The sequence below is a fragment of the Giraffa tippelskirchi genome, chromosome 1 (assembly GCF_054371585.1).
Source record: "Giraffa tippelskirchi isolate mGirTip1 chromosome 1, T2T-mGirTip1v1.2.pri, whole genome shotgun sequence".
In the NCBI taxonomy this organism is placed as follows: domain Eukaryota; kingdom Metazoa; phylum Chordata; class Mammalia; order Artiodactyla; family Giraffidae; genus Giraffa; species Giraffa tippelskirchi.
In genome coordinates, this window is record NC_137275.1 from 177389499 (window position 1) to 177414095 (window position 24597).

At 44.0% G+C, this 24597-nt stretch overlaps 1 protein-coding gene across 10 annotated transcripts in view; it reads left to right on the forward strand.

The window, feature by feature from the left end:
- Positions 1–24597, forward strand: part of UNC13B (unc-13 homolog B) — a 207791-nt gene that overhangs the window by 150586 nt on the left and 32608 nt on the right. For all 10 annotated transcript variants that reach the window (XR_014058950.1, XM_081507724.1, XM_081507735.1 and 7 more), the window contains 4 exons: positions 18171–18217; positions 20529–20607; positions 22292–22366; positions 22842–23061. Coding sequence is in view for 9 of the 10 variants with exons in the window: in XM_081507724.1 (XP_081363850.1) it covers positions 18171–18217; positions 20529–20607; positions 22292–22366; positions 22842–23061 (421 nt within the window). In the remaining variant the exon portion in view is untranslated. The remainder of the gene's footprint in view (positions 1–18170; positions 18218–20528; positions 20608–22291; positions 22367–22841; positions 23062–24597) is intronic.

Here is a 24597-nt window from a genome sequence, read left to right on the forward strand (position 1 = left end):
TGGGGACATGGTTTAAAGCTAATACTGGGAACCGAGACCAAATCAGGGTACCCAGACCTTGCACCTTAGGGAGAAAAGAGGGGTGGCTTTGGAAATGTAGATTTTGTTCTTTTGGAAGGAGACAAGTAAGAATTTGAGTCATTCCTGGAATTGGGGGCTTTGATGTCTAGGCAACTGGATCTCTAAACCCTAGACTCAAGAGTTCTGATTGTGCATGTATTGTCTGTCTGTCTGTGTATCTGTCTCTCTCTCTCTCTCACATACACATAAACACACACAGAGACTAGGTTGAGTTGACCACATTATGGGTATGGCTGATCCTGACCCCTTGAAACATTGAAGTAAAGCAGTAATGCTTAAAAAGCAGTAATTAGGCCTCTCCGATGCCTCACAGGATGGTTAGAGTTCTTAAATGAAGAATTCCTTGATGAAGTCAGAGTTTTTACATGAGCTAGAGAGAAGAAGGGAAGAAATGAAAAGGAAATTAATCTAGTCTCTTGATTCTTGGCCTAGTTATTTCCAGTAAAAGAGGTCAGCTTCATCTTTATTTCAAGTCTTGGGACTTGTTCTTCTGGTTCTTCTTAGTCTGGAGAAGTCCAGTGCTTTTAATTTTCAGACCCACAGACTATAGTTGGTGGTCTTCCCCACAAATGATTGCTATGGGAGCAGTCAGCTTGTATTCTTCACAGACAGTTTTCACTTTTTAGGGTTAACTTGAGTTAAAAGAGAAGGAGGAGGGGTGTTAGGAGATATAGAAATCTAGGTCAAATCTAGAAAATAGAGAAATCATCTCCAGTTGAAGAACAGGAAGGGTAGTGTGTCTCCCACCAACCTATGTGACCCATCCCCAGCTGACCCAGCAGAACCAGAGAGTACTGGCAGTCCCATGCACTCCTGGGCTCTCTGTTTCACCCTTTGTCCTTTCCACTCTGCTCCTTCCCTACATTCTGCATTTTTCCAGTAAAAAGGGAATGAATTCCCATCCCACTCCCACCCCCCCAGAAGGTAACAGTCATCTCTGTAAGTTACAGTCACTGGTAGCTTAGTATTTAGGGGCGAGACTGGTGGCAGGTCTTTTTTCACCTTTTCGGAGAACAGCAGCGCACCCTGTAACCCTCTCCAATGTAACCAACTCCCCGCCTGCCACATGTATTGTTCTCTCCAGGCCATTCAGAGGGTTAGAGCAGCGCTCTGTTACTCCAGCAGTAGACAGCTAGGAAATCACTTTCTTGTTATGGTCCTTTCTCCAAGTGAAGAGTTGCTATCACTAAACAGAGGGAAAACACTTTGTGCTATAAGCACAGGCAAGAGCAAACCTTTAAGTAGCTGAGTCTTCACCAGAACAACAAACTGGAAGCAGAGGGGGGAAGAAACATTCCATGTCTTGTCTGTTACTGTGTGTGTGATTTGAGCTTTGGTGGTTAAACATCTGTGTGTTCATTGCTGAGCCTCATGTTGAATTTGTAAAGTTTCAGTCTCTGTCGAGTTCATCCCACCTGTTTCCCAGGAGTCTGTTTCAATCCTGATGCCTTTGGCATCAGCCCTTGCTCACAACACAAGGGCTTGATCTGATTTTACATCAAAACTCTGATGGGAAGCCAAGGAGAGAGAGAGAAGTGACTGCCTGTAACCTTTAAGGCTAGCCTTGGTAGGCAGGTCACTGTTGACTCCTAGAGTCTTAGAAGGTAATGTTCTTATTCCTGCTTGACGGCTTGATTCATATTACCATGCTGCCTTCTGATCCAAGCACACTATTTTCCTTTTTCACTAGCTGCAGGGTAAGAGTCAAACCAGGATCCAGGGACTTGTGCCAGGTTTGAGACCACACATGGGACCATTCCAGGCATCACTGTGGGCCAAGCCCCAGGCATCAGCCAGCAATAATTGCTAAAAATAGACGGAAAAGAGCAGGTCAGGATATTGCCTTCTAACACAATCTCTATTAACCATCCTGACCAGAAACAAGAGGAACAAGCTTGAGAATCCCTCAGACCCTGAGGGAGAAAATGAAGCGATTGTTGCAAGAGTCAGAGGAAGAAATCATGGTCACCTTGGGATCCTCCTCCAGGTTTTCCTCAGATAAAGCTAAGGCAGAGACTCTGTGTGGCATCAAGAGCAAGTCCTCAGGCCCTGTCGGAACCTTGCCAGAGGACAGCTTCCTGCCCCCTCACTGTGGGCCTGTAGCCTCCGCCATTGGTGGGGATACAGATGGGAGCTTGGCCCAGCGTTGCAGCTTCGGGCAGCAGGCCAGTGGCCAGCTTCCTCTGGGCTCCACAGCCTGTGTTTCAGGGTCTGCCTCTCAGGACCTCTCATCTGCCAGCATTACCACAAGCTGTCCAGAGCCCTCAGAGAGAGATCAACCCCTCTTGTCCAGAGGCCTTGGCCAAGGCTGTCGCCATGAACAGCGAGAACCTTTGGGGGATGTAGTGGACTATATCATCAGAGAGCTTCAGGGCATCAGCCGTCTCCAAACTGAGATTGCTGAGTTGCGGCAGCACTTGAGCCAAGTCCGAGGTTCAGTGGATGAGGTCTCTAGCTGTGTAGACTCAGTTCTGAGTGAAATAGAAGGCTTGCATGTGGGCAGCAGTTCCCTGGCCAAAGGGTGTGTGGGGGGAAAGGCCCAGGAACCCCATGTGGACAGACCCAGCGAGGAAGCCATTCTGTATCTGTATGGACTTCCTGAGCAAGATGGGGAGAATACCATGGAACTGGCTCACAACTTCCTGGCCAAGCACATGTGTGTTAATGGCATGCAGTGCAATAGGTTCATTAAAGAGGCTTACCGAGCTGGCAGAGCCCCAGCTCCCAGGCCTACTGTTGTGAAGCTTGCCCATCTAGAGCATAGGGACCTCATATTGCAGAAATCCATCCTCTTACAGAGTTTGGGGGTCCGGATTGCCACCAGAGAAGAACCAAGCCAGCCACCATGCTCTAAGAATCCCCCAAAGCAGTCTCTCTCATCTTTGGAACAACAACTCCAGCATCATAATTTGAATTCTTTACACCTGGATGAACCAGTTTTTCAGGTGGAAACAGGGGACAGAGGACCAATAACAGGAGCACATCAAATGAAGCCTCAGAATCAACATAGAGAACCCCAGACCCCTGAACAGCAAGGCCTTTGCTTCCCACCCAAGAATGATTTGGCAAAGCCAAGTGATGAGTCTAAGCCAAGGGGGAAAGTCAGAGGAACATCAGGAAACCCCCAGGTTCTCAGGGGCTCCTGCAGTGAGTTGACGGGAAGAGAGGCTTCTTTGTCCACCCTCCATCAATGTGAGGAACCTTCCCTAGTGTTAATCTCGAAAGAGGAGGATTCTGGGAAATCCCAGGTTTTCAAACAGTGTAACCAAGGACTTGAAGCATATAAAGCAGCAAAAACAGAAAACAGCTGCAGTGACAAAAGTGAGACTGGCAGTTGCCTGTCACTCTCTGGGTTGCTGAAGACAGAGGACAAACTCCAGGCCTGTGAAGCTGGGTTGGATATTCTGAGCTCAAAGCAGCTAGAGGACCTCTTGACAGATAAGTCCAGAAGGTTTGCAACTCTGAGCTGTGACAGCCTGATGGGGGAAATCAGCATTGGGCCCGAGACTTTCAATGACATGGTTCATATTGACTTGAATGAAGAGGAGGAACATGCCGCTCAGGTCCTCAAAGATGTCTTGGAAAAGTCCTCTCACCTGGGTGGCTCTCAGGAGGATGAAGATATAGAGATCAAGTTTTACACGAGTAAACTGGGCCGAGCAATTGACCACTTTCGTTCAGCTTTGCAGGGAGTGTTTCAGAAGCTGGAGAACAGTGGGTCCATCACCCCTGAGGACCTTGAAAGCATTGAGAGTGGCTCCCAGTCCGAGAACAGTGATAGACTTCTTGGCACAGTGAGTTCAGGGGGTGCTCAGGATTTCTCACTGGGGAGCCCCGGGAGTCAGGGGAGTGAGAGCATACTCAGCGTGCTGTCTGGTGGAGTGGGCATCTCTGCCCAGGGAGACCAGACCTCTCAGAATCCCGGAAACTCCTCTCTGGCTTCCAGTAACTTGCCTCTTGCATATTCATCACCAGGGTTTGTTCTGGCCCCGTGTCTGGGAAATGAAACTTGTTGCAGGCCTGAATCTCCCCAACAGGGCAGACTAAGCCTAGAGCGAGTGTGCACAGAGACCGTCTACCTCAACAGATGCATCGGCAATTTTAAAGATGTTCTAAGAGAGAAAAGACTGAGGCAGAAAAAACTTAGACACGAGCTAGTACAGAAGACAGACCATCTCTCAGTAGAAGACACGCACCCAGGTATTTCAAGTCTCTGGTGAATGGGTTTGCAGCTGGCTGGGTGTGACCTGCATCAGGCCAGCATGAGATCCAGCTTGGTGGTGAGCTTCACAAGGTGATGGGGGAGGTTCACATCTTCAATCAGTCTCAATTACTGTGGTATAAATTTGTAAGTTGATCCTGTGGGAATTGGAGTGACAGAATTGAAAAGCAACAGAAAAAGAGTTCTTGTCCATAGGGAGCTCCCAGTTTATTGGCAGGAGCTTTAGAAAGTACCTTTTCAAAAGAGGAAGAGCATTTGGGCAAACATAGTTTATAGCTGCAGAACTTTAGGCTATCCTGGTGTAAAGTAGGTGTGGGGTAGGAGGCAGGAATGAGGAAAAGAGGCATGTTTCTCATAGGAGCTAAAATGCTGATGCAATCCTGTGTTGCATTTTAAAATTATTCTCCATGAGCTTCTTGCTGAGGTAAGATTGCCATTTCTCTAACAGCTGATGAGGCTTCTCCATCTTGTGGGCCACTGTGGGAATTTCCCTTATCCTGACCTGTCTTCTTCCCAGTACTGGAGTTGACAGTACAGAACCTTAGTTCTAACTCGGAGCTGTCCAAAAACTGCTTGCAGCGCTGACTCTGCCCAAGAGCACGATTCTGCTCCCTACTGGTCATATTCCCTTTGTTCCATCTCCAGTTAAAGGCTGCTTACCTAACATTTAGACAATGGAATGGTTTTTGGCTACAAGAATTGAGAAAAGTCTTTTCTGTGCAGCATGGAGATGACAGGTAGCTTTAAAATTACCTCTCCCAGTCAAAATTATAATAAATTTATCCAAAGAGCTTATGCTTTATTCATCTAATTTTAAATGTAAATGAGGTTGTCCTCTTACGCATATTACCTGATTAATCTTTCTAAGGCAAGATTAAAATTATGAAACATATTGTGTTGGCAAAGATGTGAGAGAACAGGTACTCATCCTTTGCTGGTGGCATGGGAGTGGAAATTGGTATAACCTCTAAGGAAGGTAGTTGGTAACATTCATGAGAATTATGTATGCCCTTTGAGGCCCAGCACTACTTCCAAGAATATATCCTGCAGGTACATTTTCACATGTAGAAGGGACATATGTTCAAGGCTATTTCTGAGATAATTGTTTTTAATAGTGAAGATTGAAAACAACCTAAATGTTCTTAAGAAAGGCTGGTTAAATAACTTACTGGCACATCCAAACAATGAAATACAGTACCATGCAGCTGTAAAAAGAAAGAGGTACCTTTTAACTGAAATGGAAAGATATATTGACATATTTCAAAAAACAAGGTGCAGAACAGTATGTATAAGATGCTTTGTTGTTGTTGTTTAGTCGCTAAGTTGTGTCAGACTCTTCTGCAACCCCATGGACTATATAGCCTACCAGGCTCCTCTGTCCATGGGATTCTCCAGGCAAGAAGAAAGGAGTGGGTTGCCATTTCCTACTCCAGGGGAATCTTCCTGACTCAGGAATCAAGCCCATGTCTCCTGCATTGGCAGGCGGATTTTTTTTTTTTTTTAAACCACTGAGCCACTAGGGAAGACCATACATCTGTATAAAAAGGAGAGATGAAGAATACATACACAAACCCTTAGTGTTTGTTTGTATATATGTATAGAATATTTAACAAAGGAGTTCCCTAGTGACCTAGTGGTTAGGATTCTGGGCTTTCATTGCTGTCGCCCAGGATCAGTCCCTGGCCAGGGAACTGAGATCTGGCAAGCCACATGGCATGGCCAAACAACAACAACAACAACAACAACCCAGCTAACCAACCAAACAAAAAACCACTAAGATACATAAGAAATGTATAGGATTGCCCATGAGAAAAGGTATTAGGTAAAAAACTAGTGAAATGAGATTTTTTACTCTACACTTTTTTATAATTTTTAGAATTTGAATCATGAATATGTCATCGTAAAATTAAACTGAAAAATTAAAATCATGTTCCTTTCAAATATCCCTGGAGCTGCTCTTTATACCCTATCAAAAAGTCTCAGTTTCTTCCCTTGGCATTCAAGGCCACTACACCTGGTCTCTAGTTTACATTTCTAGGCTTATCTTCTGTTGTCCCATGGTCCTCCACCTGGAAGGAATCTTCTGTCTCACAAATTCACCTTGTACTTTGTTTTCAGCATATCACATATACATGCTGCCTTCTAGCTTGAGGTGTTACGTTTGCCACATCAACCTAGGAAAATTTACCCAGTTCTTCAACATACAGCCAAAGTTTCGACTCTTCCAGGAAGCTTTCTATAATTCCTCAGATAGAAGGGGTTTTGGTCTCTCTTTAACTTTGCAGCCCCTTTTCTTTCTTTCTGGGCACTTAGAAATTTTTATATTGAATTGGCCAAAAAGGTCATTCAAGTTTTTTCCATAAGATGTTATAGAAAAATCCAAATGAACTTTTTGGCCAACCCAGTATTGCAGCAACAGTAGAAACAACTCCTATCAAAGCAGTACTTCCTTACTAACTCTTTTAACTGTGGTGGGAGTCAGTGTTAGCCTGAGCATCCAGAACTCTGGGACTCAGTTCTTCAAGTTGCAATGTTTCTCTTCTGGGCTGACATCCTACTGGACCATGCAGGAACTTGTGACAGCAGCAGAAATAATGAGAAGGAAGTGTTCTGAAACACCAGTAAGAGATCAAGCCAGAATTCTGGGTGCTTTCCAAGACCCACTCTGGTCTGTGGGCTATAGACGGGGTGGTAGAGAGGCTGCCACTGCAGCATCCCTTCAGTGCTAGATCCAGCCTGACTCCAGCACCATTCCTTAAAGCACAAAGAATAGAGCAAGGTAAATAAGCACACAGGTAGGCCTCTGGCCAACACACTCGGGCTGTAGAGTCCACAAGAGCAGTCACCCTAGCCTGGTAAACTGAGTCAATATAATAGTGACTGCTACTACAAGAAAGATTTGAAAAAAGCTTTCTTCACTGCTCTGCTTGAGACCTCTTACAGCCTAAGCTTACTCAGAACAATGTTTTCAAAACTGACCAATGTTGTAACACGTATGGGTGCTTCATTTCTTTTTGTGGCTGAATAATATTCCATTATACAGATATAACACATTTTGTTCATACATTCATCAGTTGATGGACATTTTGTTGTGCTTTGTTGTTGTTGTTTTTTACCATGTTTTTGGCTATTATGAATAATGTTGCTGTTTTTGTGTGGACATATATTCTGATTCTCTTGTGTATATACCTAGAAATGGAACACTGGGTCGTATGGTAACTGTGTTTCACATTTTTTTGGAACTTCTAGACTGTTTACCAATGTGGTTGCACCATTTTGCATTTCTGCCAGCAGTGTATGCAAGTTCAAATTTCTCCACATCCTAGCCATTCTATTTTTATTAGAGCCATCCTAGTGAGTGTGACTGATATCTTCTAGCTTTAATTTTCATTTCCCTAGTGGTTAATGATGTTAAAACATCTTTTCATTTGCTTATTGGCCATTTTTATATTTTCTTTGAAGAAATGTCTATTTAAATCCTTTATCTACTTTTAAATTGAGTTGTTTGTCTTTTTCTGTTGAGTTGTAAGAGTTGTTTATATGTTCTGGACATCAGTTCAGTCGCTCAGTCGTGTCCAACTCTTTGTTACCCCCTGGACTGCAGCATGCCAGGCTTCCCTGTCCATCACCAACTCCTGGAGCTTGCTCAAACTCATCCATTAAGTCATTGATGCCATCCAACCATCTCATCCTCTGTCGTCCCTTTCTCCTCCTGCCTTCAATCTTTCCCAGCATCAGGGTCTTTTCCAGTGAGTCAGTTCTTCCCATCAGGTACCCAAAGTATTGGAGTTTCAGCTTCAGCATCAGTCCTTCCAATGAATATTCAGGATTGATTTCCTTTAGGATGGACTGGTTTGATCTCCTTGCAGTCCAAGGGATTCTCAAGAGTCTTCTCCAACACCACAGTTCAAAAGCATCAATCCTTCGGCCCTCAGCTTTCCTTATAGTCCAGCTCTAACATCCATACATGACTACTGGAAAAACTATGGCTTTGACTAGACAGACCTTTGTTGGCAAAGTAATGTCTTTGCTTTTTAATGTGCTGTCTATGTTGGTCATAGCTTTTCTTCCAAGGAGCAAGCGTCTTTTAATTTCGTGAATGCAGTCACCATCTGCAGTGACTTTGGAGCCCGAGAAAAATAAAGTCTGTCACTCTTTCCCTTGTTTCTCCATCTATTTGCCATGGAGTGATGGGACCGGATGATCTTAGTTTTTTGAATGTTGAATTTTAGGCAAGCTTTTTCACTCTCCTCTTTCACTTTCAACAAGAGGCTCTTTAGTCCCTCTTCACTTTCTGCCGTATGAGTGGTGTCATCTGCTTACCTGAGGTGTATCTGAGGTTATTGATATTTCTCCCAGCAATCTTGATTCCAGCTTGTGCTTCATCCAGCCTGGCATTTCGCATGATGTACTCTGCAAATAAGTTAAATAAGCAGGGTGACAGTGTACAGCCTTGACATACTTCTTTCCCAATTTGGAACCAGTCTGTTGTTCCATGTCAAGTTCTAACTGTTGCTTCTTGACCTGCATACAGATTTATTGGCAGGCAGGTCAGGTGGTCTGGTAGTCCCATCTCTTAAACAATTTTCCACAGTTTGTCATGATCTACACAGTCAAAGGCTTTGGCATAGTCAATAAAGCAGAAGTAGATGTTTTTCTGGAACTCTCTTGCTTTTTCGATAATCCAACAGATGTTGGCAATTTGATCTATTTCCTCTGCCTTTTCTAAATCCAGCTTGAACATCTGGAAGTTCTCGCTTCATGTACTGTTGAAGCCTGGCTTGGAGAATTTTGAGCATTACCTTGCTGACATGTGAGATGAGTACAATCGTGCAGTAGTTTAACATTCTTTGGCATTGCACTTCTTTGGGATTGGAATGAAAACTGACCTTTTCCAGTCCTGTGGCCACTGCTGAGTTTTCCAAATTTGCTGGCATATTGAGTGCAACACTTTCACAGCATCATCTTTTAGGATTTGAAATAGCTCAACTGGAATGCCGTCACCTCCACTAGCTTTGTTCATAGTGATGCTTCCTAAAGCCCATTTGACTTCGCATTCCAGAATGTCTGGCTCTAGGTAAGTGATCACACTGTCATGGTTATCTAGGTCATGAATATCTTTTTTGTATAGTTCTGTGTGTATTCTTACCACCTCTTAATATCTTCTGCTTCTGTTAGGTCCATACCATTTCTGTCCTTTATTGTGTCCATCTTTGCATGAAATGTTCCCTCGGTATCTAGAATTTTCTTGAAAAGATCTCTGGTCTTTCCTATTCCATTGTTTTCCTCTATATGTTTGCACTGATCACTGAGGAAGGCTTTCTTATCTCTCCTTGCTATTCTTTGGAACTCTGCGTTCAAATGGGTATATCTTTCCTTTTCTCCTTTGCCTTTCGCTTCTCTTCTTTTCACAGCTATTTGTAAGGCCTCTTCAGACAACCATTTTGCCTTTTTGCATTTCTTTTTCTTGGCGATGGTCTTGATCCCTGCCTCCTGTACAGTGTGATGAACCTCTATCCATAGTTCTTTAGGCACTCTGTCTATCAGATCTAATCCCTTGAATCTATTTGTCACTTCCACTGTATAATCATAAGGGTCCAGATAATAAGGACATAAGGACATAAGTCCAGATAATTTGTAAATATTTTCCCCCAATTTTTAGGTTGTCTTTTTACTTTCTTTGTGGTGTCCTTTGAAGCATAAATGTTTTATTTTTCAAAAAAATTATTGTGACAAAATATAGAAAACATAAAATTTAGCATTTTAGCCATTTTAAATTCATTCACATGACCATCACCATGTGGTCATCACCACCATCTAATCCCCAGGACTTTTTCTATTTTCTCTAGCTGAAACTCTGTACCCATTAGACTTCTCTAAAGGATAGAGAACTCTACCTGTTCTCTCCTCTCCTCAGCCACTGACAAATCACCATTGTACTTTCTGTCTCTCTAAATTTGACTGCTCTAGGTACCTTCATATAAGTGTATTTGCACAATATTTGGTCTTTTGTGACTGGCTCATTTCACTTGACATAATGTCTTTGAGGTTCACCATGTTGTAGCATATGTCAGAATTTCCTGCCTTTTTAAGGGTGAATGATATTCCATTGTATGTATATATACTACATTGGTTTATCCATTCACCCATAAGTGGACACTTGGGTTTCTTCTACATTTTGGCTGTTGTGAATAATGCTGCTATAAATAGGGGTGTACAAATATCTGTTGAAGTTCTTGCTTTCATTTCTTTTGGGTATATACAAAGAAGTGTCATTGTTGGATCATATGGTAATCCTGATTTTTTTTTTTTTTGAGGCATTGCTGTGTTATTTTCTATAGCAGCTGTCATTGCACATTCCTAACAATAGTGCACATAGGTTCTAGTTTTTCGACATCCTTGCTAAATAACACTTGTTATTTCCTGGTTGGCTTTGTTTGGTTTGCCATCATAATATGGGTATTAGAGTACAAAAGTTTTAAATTTTGGTGAAGCTCAATTTATCTATTCTCGTGTTGATTTTGCTTTTGGTTTTGTAGCTAAACCATTGTCTAATCCAAGGTCACAAAAATTTACTCCTACTTTTTTTCCCTAAGTGTTTCATAGTTTTATTTAGTGCTTATATTTAGGTCTGTGATTCATTTTGAGTTAATTTTTGTGAATGGTGTGAGATAAGGGTCCAGGTTTCTTCTTGAGCATGTGTATGTCTAGTTATCTCAGCACCATTTATTGAAAAATAATATTCTTTACCTGTTGAATGGTCAAAATCAACTGGCCATAAATGTAAAAGTTTATTTCTGGACTACCAGTTCTAGTCCATTAATCTTTAGTCTATTCTTATGCCTCAATTTCTTTCTTTCTTTCTTTCTTTGGCCATGTGTGATATAGGATTCTTAGTGCTCTGACCTGGAGATTGAACCTGCATCCCCTACATTGGAAGCGCAGTCTTAAACCACTGAGCCACCAGGGTAGTCCCTAGATTACTTCTTTTTGAAATACTTTCTCCACTTGGCTTCCAGAACACCTCTCTGTCTTGTTTCTTCTTCAACATTATTGACCGTTTCTTCTGGAGTCATTTTTGCTGCTGCTGCTAAGTCGCGTCACTCATGTCCGACTCTGTGTGACCCCATAGACGGCAGCCCACCAGGCTCCCCATCCCTGGGATTCCCCAGGCAAGAACACTGGAGTGGGTTGCCATTTCCTTCTCCAATGCATGAAAGTGAAAACTGAAAGTGAAGTTGCTCAGTCGTGTCCAACTCTCAGCAACCCCATGGACTGCAGCCTACCAGGCTCCTCCATCCCTGGTATTCTCCAGGCAAGAGTACTGGAGTGGGTTGCCATTGCCTTCTCCAGTCATTTTTGCTACTCCCTCCTTATCTTCCCACCCTTGTAGTACCTCAGGATTCAATCCCGACCACTACTTTTTATTTATACTCACTTCCTAGATAATCTCTTTCAGTCTCATGATTTTCATAAGTGTTTCCAGATTGATGTCTGGCCCAGATATCTTCTAGGAATACCAGATTCCACATCTACTTAACACCCACATTTCCATGTGAATAGACGTCTCAGATTTGACATATTCAAAACCAAACTCCTGGTCCTGCCAAACCCTGCCAAACCTACTTTCCCTATAGTCTTCCTTACCAGTAAATGGCAACTCCATTCTTGCAGCTAGCTGCTCAGCCCCAAATCCATAGAGTCATTCTTTTTTTAAAAAAAAAAAACCACATTGTTTTGTTTTTTATTTGCTTGTTTGTTTTTGGCTTTGCTGGGTCTTAGTTGCAGCACGTGGAATCTAGTTCTCTGACCAGGGATTGAACCTGGGCCCCCTGCATTGGGAGCATGGAGCCTTAAACCCTGCACCACCCCGTTTTCTCTCGTCTAGATGATAGTGGTAGTCTTACTGATCTCCCGGCTTCTACCCTTGTCCGTCTGCAGTCTATTCTCCCCAGCCAGAGTAATCCACATAAAATACAAGTCAGATCATATCACTTCTCTGTTCAGAACCTTCTGGTGATTTTTTCTGTCTCACTCAGAATGAAAGCCAAAGTGCTTATGAGGACCCTATTTGAAATGATCCTCTAAGGCAGACTTGTTCCTTCACACCAGCTATGCTATCACCTCAGACTTTACACTTGCTGTATGTTCTGACTGGAATACTTTTCTCTTTGCACTCTGAAGAGCTTCTTTACTAATTTTTCTTCATATCTCTGCTTAGATGTTCTTTTTAGCAATGAGGCCTCCTGACAATCATTTATAAAGTTTTCATAGCATAACATCACCACTGGGGACAATATCTTTTCCCCTTACCTGGATTTTTCAGCAAAGTCCCTATCATCTGTGATCAGTTCAGTTCAGTCGCTCAGCCATGTCAGATTCTTTGCTACCCCACGGACTGCAGCATGCCAGGCCTCCCTGTCCATCACCACCTCCTGGAGTTTACTCAAACTCATTTCATTGAGTCGGTGGTGCCATCCAACCATCTCATCCTCTGTCGTCCCCTTCTCTTCCCACCTTCAATCTTTCCCAGCATCAGGGTCTTTTCCAATGAGTCAGTTCTTCGCATCAGGTTACAGTATACATAGTTCCAGATTCTGGAACCAGAGTACCTGTTTCGAATTTTGGCTTTGCCACTTGCTGTGACTTCAGGCAAGTTTCTTAACGTCTCTGTGATCTTCGTTTTAATCAATAGAAAAATAGAGATTATAACAGTATTTACTCAGTAGAGTTGTTGTGAGAAGTAAATGAGCTTACTCAAATAAAATGCTAGATATGTATTGTGTTCACTTGGTGTTCGCAGCTGTCATCATCTTCACCATCATTATTAGTTGTGTTACATATATACAATGAAATATTACTCAGCCATAAAAGGAACACATTTGAGTAAGTTCTAGTGAGGTGGATGAACCTAGAGCCTGTTATACAGAGTAAAGTAAGTCAGAAAGAGGAAAACAACTATCTGTGTATTAACGCCTATATATGGACTCTAGAAAAATGGTACTGATGAACTTATTTGCAGGGCAGGAATGGAAGCTCAGACACAGAGAACAGACCTGTGGACACAGCAGGCAAAGGAGAGGGTGGGATGGATTGAGAGAGGCATTGAAATATATACATTACCATATGTAAAACAGATAGCTAATGAGAAGTTGTTGTATAACACAGGGAGCTCAACCTGATGCTCTGAGACAACCTAGAGGGGTGGGATGAGGTAGGAGGGAGGTCCAAGAGGGAGGGGACATATGTATACTTATGGCTGATTCATGCTGATGTATGGCAGAAACCAACACAACGTTGTAAAGCAATTATCCTCTAATTAAAAATAAATAAAAATTTTTTAAAAGAAATGAATCCTCACTATAACTCTGGGCAATCGATAGTCTTATCTTCTTTTTAAAGATAAGGAAATGCAGGCTCAGATAAGTTGAATGCCTCAAATCTTTGACTGCTAAGTAACGGAGTTAAGATTGTTTTAACAGTGAGGAAGTGTGTCTCTTCCTTATCAGATGGACTCTCTGGAAGAGTGAGATTATTCTTAGGGATCGGGAACTTTCCTGCAAAGCAGGTGTTATATAGACATGTATCACTTAAATTGAAAACTAAATCTGAGTGGAAAAATCCTAAGGCATTTTAAGAAGTTAGGAGGCACAAAGTGTTTGATTCCCTACAAGGAAAGATTTGTTTAAGTTATTAATAAGAAAATGTTTGGCCAGTGGTTGGGACAAACTGAAGGGACTAGTACAGCAGTTCTTTGGGGTCTGGAAAATGGTACAGGCTAAGAGGCCTATCTTTTCTCTTAGTCAAGACACATGTTCTTAGAAAGGCTGTTGTTTTCTAAGTCCTGAAATTTCAAGTTTCTTTTACTACATGAAAACACTAGATGTGCTAAACCCTCAGACTACAAAGGTGAAATAAAAAAAATATATATGTATAATTCTTGCTCTCAAGAAATTCACAATATATAAAGGGAGACGTTTATACAGACAATTAACAATGAAACATACTGACAACAAACTATCATAGAAGTGTGTACACAAAAGCATGGGTACCACGGATACATAGTAGAGAAGCACCTAATTCTGTTTTTGAGAGGAAGGCAGATAAATTTTCAGAAACGTTAATATTTGATCGAAGTTTTTAAGAATAAGTCTGAGTTCACCCAGTCAATGCAAGAGGCCAGGTCATGGAGAGCCTTGACAATATATTGACTTTTCTTCTTTAGGCATCATGGGGAACTCTGGGAAGTATAGAAGGACACAACTGAAGTAACTTTGACATGATGTGTGCAATATATTTAAGATAGTGGAGAAAGAGAGTAACCTTTTCAATTTGAATCACAGGGTCAGTTCGTGTTCGTTGCCTAGCTTTCTTTTTCAAAGGGAACAGAGTGTTCTCAGAAAGTAGGGAGTAGATGTAGTAGAAGAGACAGTTCCCTCTCCCAGAAATGTTTTTTTTTAATCTCACCCACTTTTCTGCACTGTTTTGTAAGATTCCTATTCCTGAATTCCTTCTGTCAAGTCAGGTGACCCATTAGGTAATCAGAAATAGCTTGAAAAATTGGAAACTTATTAGTTTCCATGAGTCTCCCTTCTACTTGTTATGTAACATCAGTGATTCTTTATTCAAAGGGATGGGAAAAAAAGAAAAGAGGGGCTAATGGGCCCAGATAATGGACTTTGCTTAGAGAAGGAAGCCTCTGTCAAGCAAGTGTGGCCTAGAAGGCAATGTAGTGTCTGGCAAATAGGAAAGGAGTAATTTCTGGACTTTATTCTTTTGCTCCTGTGGTTTGTTTGGGTCCTTCTGGAAGTGTCAGTTTCTTCGTTCTGCATTCGGTAGATCATCAAACCTGGGAATGCAGCCATGGTTTTATCGTTCAGAACATAGTGACTTATGATAAGGACTTGCCTCCAAATCTAGGCCACTGAGCATCCAGGTCCTGGCCTTAATTCCAGGCCTTAACTTGGCCTAACTTAACTTAGGCTCTGGGAAAACAGGCCAAGGCTTGTGGGGCAAAACACGTAGCCAGACTGTCTTAGAAAAGGGAGACGGCTCAGTTCCCAAGCCTTTGGGGTTTTCAGAGGAGCTCGTGTAGCTTCTAAGGAAGGAACCTGCTCTGTGTTTGGTCAGTTTAGACAGCCTGTGGAAGTGGCTCTTGGTAACACAGCTGGTCTCGTGGCCTGGGTGGCCCTGACCCTACATGCAGACCACTTTGTAAAGGAGGAAAAGGGTGGCTGAAATTTCCAGGCCGACTTGGTGTTTTGGTTTTTGTAGCCAAACCTGGGTTCTAAACTAAAAAGCAGGGGCAGTGAATACAGGAGGTGAAGATTCCGGGACCCGGGCTCTGTGAACTGCCCAGTTGTTCAGGGGACTTCTCCGAGCTCTCTTCCATGTCCCACGAGGTTAGCTCTACCTGGCTTAGGATGAATCTACTAACCTCTCTGCCCTTTTTTTTTCTGCTCTTTCTCTCCTTGCAGAAGGAAAGCGAGGAGCCCTTCAGGTTGTGCTCTGGCCCTTTGGGGCCCCTTTGTTGTTGGTTCTCTCCCCTCCCTCCTGAGCACAGTGTGTGTGTGTGTGCGCGCGCACACGCATGTGTGCTTATGAGCTGTGGCCCGTGCAGCCGGTGTGTTTGTCCTGAAAGCAGTTTGTGTGCATGCTCCATGCCTGTGTGTGCTCCTGCAGACACCCGTGGAGCCTTGTGAGGATGTGTGTGCCTGCATGGCGCACATTCAGTGTAGCATGTGTGTGCTTACCCTTGTGTTTGGTTTGACTCCCCCAGGTACTGACTGCCTTCCTCTTTTCCTACTTTGCACAATGTGTGTCCATTTGCTACTTGTGGCTGCAGACTGGCATATGCTGTAAACCCTCGCTGAGCCCAGCATGCATACACACTTTGCATTTGAGAGCAGGAGTTTTTGTAGGCTTTTTGTGCCTTTTGCTTGGGGCCTAAACGTGAATGTGCTTTGTGCTTCTGAGCAGGCTTCCTGAACTCTCTGTGAGCACAAGGGTCTGCAGAACTGTGGTGTGGTTTCTCCACACCATGCAAATGTGTGGTGTACTAAAGCTCTATGCCTGCAAGCACTGGTTCCTCAAGATGGTGAGGGTATGCTTTGCCGGTGATTCGAGCCCTGGTGAACACCGAGTCCTCCCCCAAATGGGTGTGCGCACACACTCTGTATCTCTTCGTGCAGGATCTGTGCTCACCTGTGGTTCCTCAGGTATAAGTTGTGTCTATGAATATACCTCCTAAAGGTACTTTGCTGAGGCCTGCTCTCATTCCCCTGGCCGTCCTCCTGTGCCCTGTGTGTGCATGCTCTGCACTGTGTCTGCAGGCTTATGCAGACCCACTGCCCCCTCTAAGCACAGGAAATGTGTATGATCTGAGCCTGTGAACCCTGGCTGCCAAAGATGTTTTGTGATTTTGTTTCCTTAAGCCCACTGGCTTCTGGCAACCATCTAATTCTAGGTAGGATGTAAAAATCTGCTCAATGTGGACTGTTTCTAAAGGGAGACTAAGTTCTGGTTGATGGGGTCTGGGGATTTAGGGATGGGCTACCCCTCACAGGAACCTTAGGAGACTTGATTCAACCTTCTGACTGCCTTTTGGGCCTGGCCCTCCCTCTACCATATCATCCCACTCATAGAACCAGGGCAGGAGGCAGAAGCAGTGAAATGTGGTCATGGAGGGCCTCAGGCAGTAGGCAGATAGGCTTGATTAGAGCACAGGTGACCTGAGAAGGCTCTTAAATCCAAAGTGCATCTTGAGCTTCCTGCTGGTCCAGGATTACTCTTACCCACTTTTACATCACAGATTAGCCTGTCCTATCTCTCTTTTTCACTCTCTTGCCTCATTTTGTCTATAACTCCTCCCATCTTTAGCCCTTCCAAAACTTCACCCCCTGTCCAGAGCCTAACAGCTTACCTCTGCTTCCCTTGATCTGGAGCTCCTTTGCTCAGGACGGCTAGCTGGAGTCCAGATCCCAGGAGGCAGGGAAGTCATTGGGGGTGAAAGGAACAAGGAGGGACAGAAAGCTCCAGACCCACTACTAGGTCTATTAAGCCTAAATAGCAGGTGCCATTGGTTCTCTGAGAGCCCTGGCAGCTTTGGAACTCTCTGTACTCTGCCCGAAGGATTTGGTTTAGATTTTTTTTTTTTTTTTTTTAACAAAAAGCTTTAAAAAGTGTTTTCCAATGGTTCCTTGCTTGAATTATTTGGTGCTTCAGTTTTCAGCTTCTTATTATAGAGTTCATAAAATTTGCAAGAATGGTAATCAAAGTATCTAATCTGCCCTGGGTTCTTTTGTTATATCGAGTTTATCAAATATAGGGTGTACTCAGTGTCAGTGAGTTACAGCTTCAAGGACCCTAGGCCAAGTCAAATTAGAAGATGAGATAGGAATCCAGAAAGACCAGGTCTGACTCTATGGCAGCCAATAGAACTTAAGAGTATAGCTGAAAGACTGGACTGTATATGAAGTTGTCCTTTTGCTTTAGTGAGGCCTGGAAGCCTACATGGGCCCTCTCTTGACCCATGCTTACTATTCTATACCCATGGATGTGTGAGGGGGCTCTACATTCTGGCAGCTCTTACACTCCCAGTGGACCTTAGTCCTGGGTTCTCTGTGAGCTTATATCCTCCATGTTCACTGGTGAAAAGGGAGATGAAGTACCACTCATTTCAGCTGCCTGCTTGTGGCCCTGGCTGATCAGGGAACTGGCTTACCTCAGGCTGGCTATGTCACCACATGATGTATGTGACCTATGCTGCTCTGAGCTTCCTACTTTACTGCTCACTACCTGACCAAAGAAATATGGCATTCTCCCATCTTTCCCAGGAGCTAACTCCTCTCTCTTTCTCTCTTTAAAGATTCCAGATGATGGTGATCCCTCTTTGCCCCAGTGGCTTCCAGAAGGGTAAGTGTGGCACTTCAAGGTTTCTATGAGTCTTACAGAGTCTCTTATGCTGTGTTAGCTTTTCCCTTGGCAAGCAGGAGAAACAGCTTCATCAGGTGGATTCTGGAGAAGGAAGAAGTTCCACTGTCGAGACAGTTGGTTCTCTGGGGCAGGGGAGAGGACTCTGCAGACTGATTCCCCAGAGACAGAAGAGAGAGCTTTGCAGAATAGCTCCCCTAGAGCAGGGGAAGGAACTTTGGGGCTCCCCATCCTTACTTCTGGAATTTCTGCTGTATTGCATCATAGTGGTAGTATGCCCTTTATGTATAAGGATGAGAAAACTAGAAAAATAACTGCATTTAGAACTGGTTTCCTTCTATTCCACTGTTGATAGTGTAACTGCTTAGCTTGCTGCTGGCCTCAGCTGTTGTGAGTCACTTACTTACTCCATTCTACTAGAGTGAAGACGTGAGTAGCATCCCTCACGAGCTCTGTGTGTTCTGTCTGTTTCTTGTCTGGGAGTTTCAGACCCATGTGATTGCACCAGAGAATCATTTTAAATTGTTCAGCTGCTGCCTATGACTTACTATTATTAAGAGAGGAAAGTGTTTAAGTGCCCACGCCACCTCTGCCCTCCACATACAGTTCTTGAGACCGTTAGGCTCTTCCTTCTCTCCTTGCCCCTCAAAGGCTTTCTGGTGTCGAAGTTCTCAGTGTCTGCCTCCTCTTCCTCGTCACCAGGGAAGAAAAAAGATTAGATCAGAAAGTTATCGACTATATTTTTAAATGCTCCTTTTTCTTGCAATATGTCTTTTTTATAGCAAGAGTTAATCATGTGAATGAGCCACCCTTCTTTTGTCAAAAGCTCATTTGTGTTGCCAAAAAAAACCACTTCTTGGCTTAAGGTATACATTTTATAGTTTTCAGAATTAGCCACAAATTTGTGGCATCAGTTGCTTCTTCAACAGCCCTTCCTCAGGGCTTTAGCTTTTTTCTTCAAATTATTTTAAACTTATACATGCCAATGCAACATAACCAGGCTATTTTTAAATGGAGCCATGCAGGGATTTTCTAAATGTCTCCCTGTTGTCATCTTTCCCTTCCTTCAGCTTAGTCCTTAGAAACCGTCACAAGTTTCAAACTTTCATAGGTGAGGTGGTCTCATTGAAAACAAACTCACTGCCCGTATTCAGGAAGCTAGATGATTAGAAATCAGCATATCGGATTGCCTGCTCCAACTCCTGGCCGTGACCTAATTTGTGGCTCCATTTTTTTCCCATATAGCTAGTACATACTTATTCTTCTGTGACATTCCTCTTTTCAGACCAGCTGTGGTGTACAACGCAGCCACCCTACTTTCCCCCACCTCATTGCTTACATGAAAACCAAATACCTGAGTTAATTTAATTGAAGCTGAGAAGGATAGTTTCCGAAAGGCCAGAGAGGTTTTTAAAGTTCCTCTCATTTTATGGAAGTGACACCAAGACCCAGAGAGAGGAAGGAATTTTGGCAGAGGATATGTAGTGAATTAGTAGAAGAGTTGGAGATAAAATCCAGATTATCTCAATGTAAGAAATATGTTCTTTTTAGGAAATTCTCTGTATTTTTATTGTGTATTGTTACAGAATAACAGGCAAAGAACAGCAAAATTAATAAGTATAAAAAAGGTATAAGAGTTTTAGAAATCTCAAGTTGCTCATAGGCTTCCCCGGTGGCTCCTATGGTAAAGAAACCACCTGCAATGCAGGAGACCCAGGTTTGATCCCTGAATGGGGAAGATCACCTGGAGAAGGAAATGGCAACCCACTCCAGTATTCCTGCCTGGAGAATCCTGTGGACAGAGGAGCCTGGCGGGCGATGGTCCATGGGGTTGCAAAAAGTTGGACACCACTGGGTGACTGACACTTTCACTTCACTTTCAGTTGCTCCAGCTGTAATTTTTTTCCTGGTTTCTGTTGATGTGACCATAGGGCTAGGCCACACTCTGAGTCACTTTGAGAGAAGCTATCTTAAGCATCAATTCCCACTTTGCTTTACAGAGCACAGGGGTCTTCAAATAAACAAGGGAGCCTTGGACTGGCATAGTGGAATAAAAGAGCTTTCAGTCCTTGGCTAAAACCTCAGAAGGAGACTCTCAGAGCAGATTTCATTGTTTGTCATCCCATGGCTTTATTTCCCTCGCTTTCTGTCCTCCTTTCCCCTCTTAAAGGCCCATGGTGAGGGTCAGTTCATCCTTCTTTGGGGAGAAGATGAGCAAGGAGAATGGAACATTGAACCTGCCGGTAACTCAAGAGGAGACTAAAGGTCCTGACATATTTTCTTCTCTCTTCAGGCCAGCTGGAGTGCTCTATGGCATTGACAGCATGCCAGATCTACGCAGGAAGAAGCCACTGCCGCTTGTCAGCGACCTGGTGAGTGAGCGAACTTAGTGAGCTGTCAGGAACGGAAGTGGGGTCTTCAGCGACAGGTATTAGTCTGATGATCACTCATTTAAAGCCTCACTTAGACCTCATGATGGCTTCAGTAGGACCTCGTATGATCTCACTGGGGTTAGAGTGGCACCCAGGTACCCTAGAGTCCCAGAGCCAGATGTTCAGTAAGACTTGAACCCTTTTTCTTATTACCATTTTCTACTCCTAGTTTTGTCTCCCTATTCAATCAATTTGATGTTTTTTGTCCACTCCTTTTTTGATTTTTCCTCCACATTGTGCTTTTTCCCCTACCAGTTTCTCCCTACTTAATTGACTGAATACAAGTATCTTTTGCCATTTTCTCTTCATCGTTTCTTTCTTTCCTTCCCTTTCCCCCTGCTATTAATATGTCTTTTCCTGTCTCCTCCTTTCTAGTGTACCTCTTATCCCACCAACTCTTCATCCAGCTGGCTGGTTGAAGATGATGTCATCTCTTCTTTATTACCTTCTTTCATTGTCTTTCATCTCCTCTTTCTTCTCTTCTTTCTTTTCTTCCTGCTTTTTCTCACCTTCTCCCTCCTTGCTCACCAGTTTCTTTTGCTTAACTGAGTGGATGGCAGTATCTTACTCATTTCTTGTTTCCCCTCCTCCGTCTTTTAACCTTGTCCATATTTCACTTTATGGCATGACCCTCCTCCTAGACCTTGGGCCCTGGGCAGCTGTCTGGGTTGGATACAGTGGATAGAGGATAGAGGCAGAGGGGGCTGGGACATGTTTCCTGCTTTTGGACTCCAGGGAAGAACCTCTCAGTTGCCTCTGAAAGCTTTCATGCCCTTGTGGGGCTTTAACATCATGTTGTTCCTTTCTCTGCTCTCCTCTGCACAGGCTATGGTGAGTGTCTCCAGAGCCCCTTTCCATCCTTTACAAAAGCCCGAATCTCAAGCTACCTGGGCACATCCCAACTATTCTTGCTGCTCAGGCTGATATAATGACTTCTGTCTGCCTGGTATCCACTGCCTTTAGGGAAACCATGTGCCTCTCTGGAGGCAGCCCCTAAAGCTTGGACTTAGCAGATTCATGGGCCTTTCTAGCAGGGCATCCTAGATCTCATGTTTAACCCCCTGCCCTGCGTGATTTCACTGAGGCTACATTGCCCCCTTTCACTCAGTGCCCTGCTCATTTGGGCTGTTGGCTTCCACAGCCCCCTGGGATTGTGTGGGCATGGGGTGGTGCCCAGGACTGGAGGATTTAGTATAGCATCACTGTTCCCACTGGTGGTTCTTGAATGTGATTCTGACAGAGTTTTGTGTCTGTCCTGTTCTTAATGACCTGTTTCATACTGTAATTCTAGACTTTTCATTTTCCTCTGCCTTCCTTTAAGCAAGGAGTTTCTATGGGGTCAGATACCTAAAAATATTGACGGAAAGAGAAACTCTTTGGATGACAGGTACCCTGAGAGAAGTGCTGTTCTATCGTTGTTAGAACAGTTCCCTGAGGGCCTTGAGTTTGTATCTTAACCTCAGGTGCTTATTACCCATTACCTGTGGAGAGTCCCCTGTGAATGACAGTAAAAATAGAAAGTAGTAAGTTATCATCAAATAGCTTTGGTCACTGAAACTCCCTCCCCAGGACTTTGCCCAGCCCTTGGTAGTAGCCAGGGCTGACAGCAAGTCTTCTCTCACAGTCACTGGTCCAGTCCCGGAAAGCAGGCATTACTTCTGCAATGGCTACACGCACCTCTCTCAAGGATGAAGAGCTGGTAAGTGACCCGTGGGCTTTCGTGAGTCCACTGGCCTATGGCCCAGTGATCATCTCTGTAGCCAAAAAGTTTTGGACGGACTCTGTTAATGAAATAGATAGATATTATAGCATCAAGTTTTCCACACTGGGAGAAGCAAGGGTCCAGACCAGGGGTAAACCTAAATCTCATGTTGGAGTATGTGACCACTCATGTCAGGGATTTATGGTGAGTCTAGTACCTTCTGTTTCTCTAAAAAGCCTGAATGCTGGGGCAAGGCTCAAACCCAGCATTCAGGTCATGGATGTGCTCCTTGGATGACCAGGAGCACATGATGTTGGGGGTTTCTTTATGCCGGGCTGGAATGTGGGTCGGGCCAGACTGAAGCATCTCCTTGACTGCCAGAGGTGTTGATAACCCTGCACTGGGCTTAGTAGTGGTATCTCTCAGCAGAGAACTAAAGTCACTGGTGGATGATGCGATATGTGTTTTTCAGAAATCCCATGTGTATAAGAAAACCCTGCAGGCCTTAATCTATCCCATCTCGTGCACCACACCCCACAACTTTGAGGTTTGGTCAGCCACCACCCCCACCTACTGCTATGAGTGTGAAGGCCTGCTCTGGGGCATCGCCCGGCAGGGCATGCGCTGCAGCGAATGTGGAGTCAAGTGCCATGAGAAGTGCCAGGACCTGCTCAATGCTGACTGCCTGCAGCGTGAGTGCACCTGTGGAGTGACGGGTGGGGGAGGGGGCTTGTGAGCAGCAGGGCCTCTCCAACATAGCCTGGCAACAAGGAACCAGGATGGCTGAGCCATCATCCCTCCAATTTACCTGACTCTGAAGCTCTTTGCTTTTTAGAGAAAGTAGGTTCCTAAGTCAAGAGACATTGCCTTTCCAAATAACAGGTCTTGTAACACTTGCTTAAACACCTTTAGGAAAAATTCATTTAGCTTCCTATGGCCATTGGATGGAGCTAGAATCTCTTCCAGGATTCAGGTGATCCCAGAGGCTCTACTTGGGTATTGTACACACCATGATGGCTGTATTGCCCAAAAGACTAGAGCATGTTTAATCAGGGACCAGAACTAATAGGAAGAGAGGGTTCTGGGGTTCTAGGCCTCAGAGAGGAGCCTCCTAAGGTCTAGACCTCTAGACTCAGGGAAGGTGGAATTTACTCCTTGCTTCTAGATGGAGCTTTTAGACATCAGTACCAAGAACAGAATCTTCAAATGGATGAGGCAGAGGCCCAGAAGGAGAATGTGTGACTCCCAAGGCCCTTTTAAACATGTGACTTGTGCCACCATCTGAGTGGGGAGAACAGGAGCAGGGAAAGCAGCAAGTCTTCGCACAAGAGGTGGTAGCTCTCCAAGTTCTTATCTCCTTGCTCCACTCCTGCTCGGCTTGCACTGCTATGGTTAGACCCTGGGAAGAGCAGGGGTGCAGGATGTAGGAAGTATTTCTCACCCCTCCAGGTCTTCAGGTGTTCCTCATTGCCACGCCACAGCAATGAAAGCTTCAAGAATTGTGGTAGGAGAAAGGAAGGTCACCTTTAGACTCACAAGCACTTCATTATTGCAAGAAAAGATATGAGACCTAAAAGGGCCTTGAGAAACTGCTGACTTAAAATGTCTTTCTTTGAAGAACCCTAGATTGATGCCAGTGACATGGCTGTAGTGGACGTGAAGAGACAGGCTGAACACAGCAGAAGAGTTGAGTGCTGGTGATGACTTTGCCCAAACCCATCATGAGGGGTGACAAGGACAGGTGCCAGCAGCACCCTGCTTTAATTGGGAGAACTAGCAACTGGCTGCATAGGCTGCTTGCTGGAAGCCTCTAAAGTGGTGCTCTGTAATAGCCAGGGTGTCTTATCTTATCTTTAAGAGCCTTTCCGAGGTCCCCATCCAGGGATATAGCATTGCATGGGATATGCTAAATGCAAGAGTAGATGCAGCCCAGGTCACTTTTCATTTATCTAAGTTTTCTATGAAGTACAGAGTGGAATTAAATACCCTTCTGTAGACTTCCCTAGACAGAAAATATGCTTTCCATCCTCCCAGGGTTAGGATGTGAATGTTGACCTTTCTTCTTTGCTCCAAATTTTGTAGTTAAGGCCTGAGCCTTTGGAGACTGGAGAGAGGTTAAAAGCCAGTCTGCCAATAAAGAAAGGATGGGTCCTTTGCCTGAGAAGCCTGGTTGTTGAAATACGCTGGAGGAAATCTCTGTTCCTCCCTAATCCTTAGGACAGCAGAGA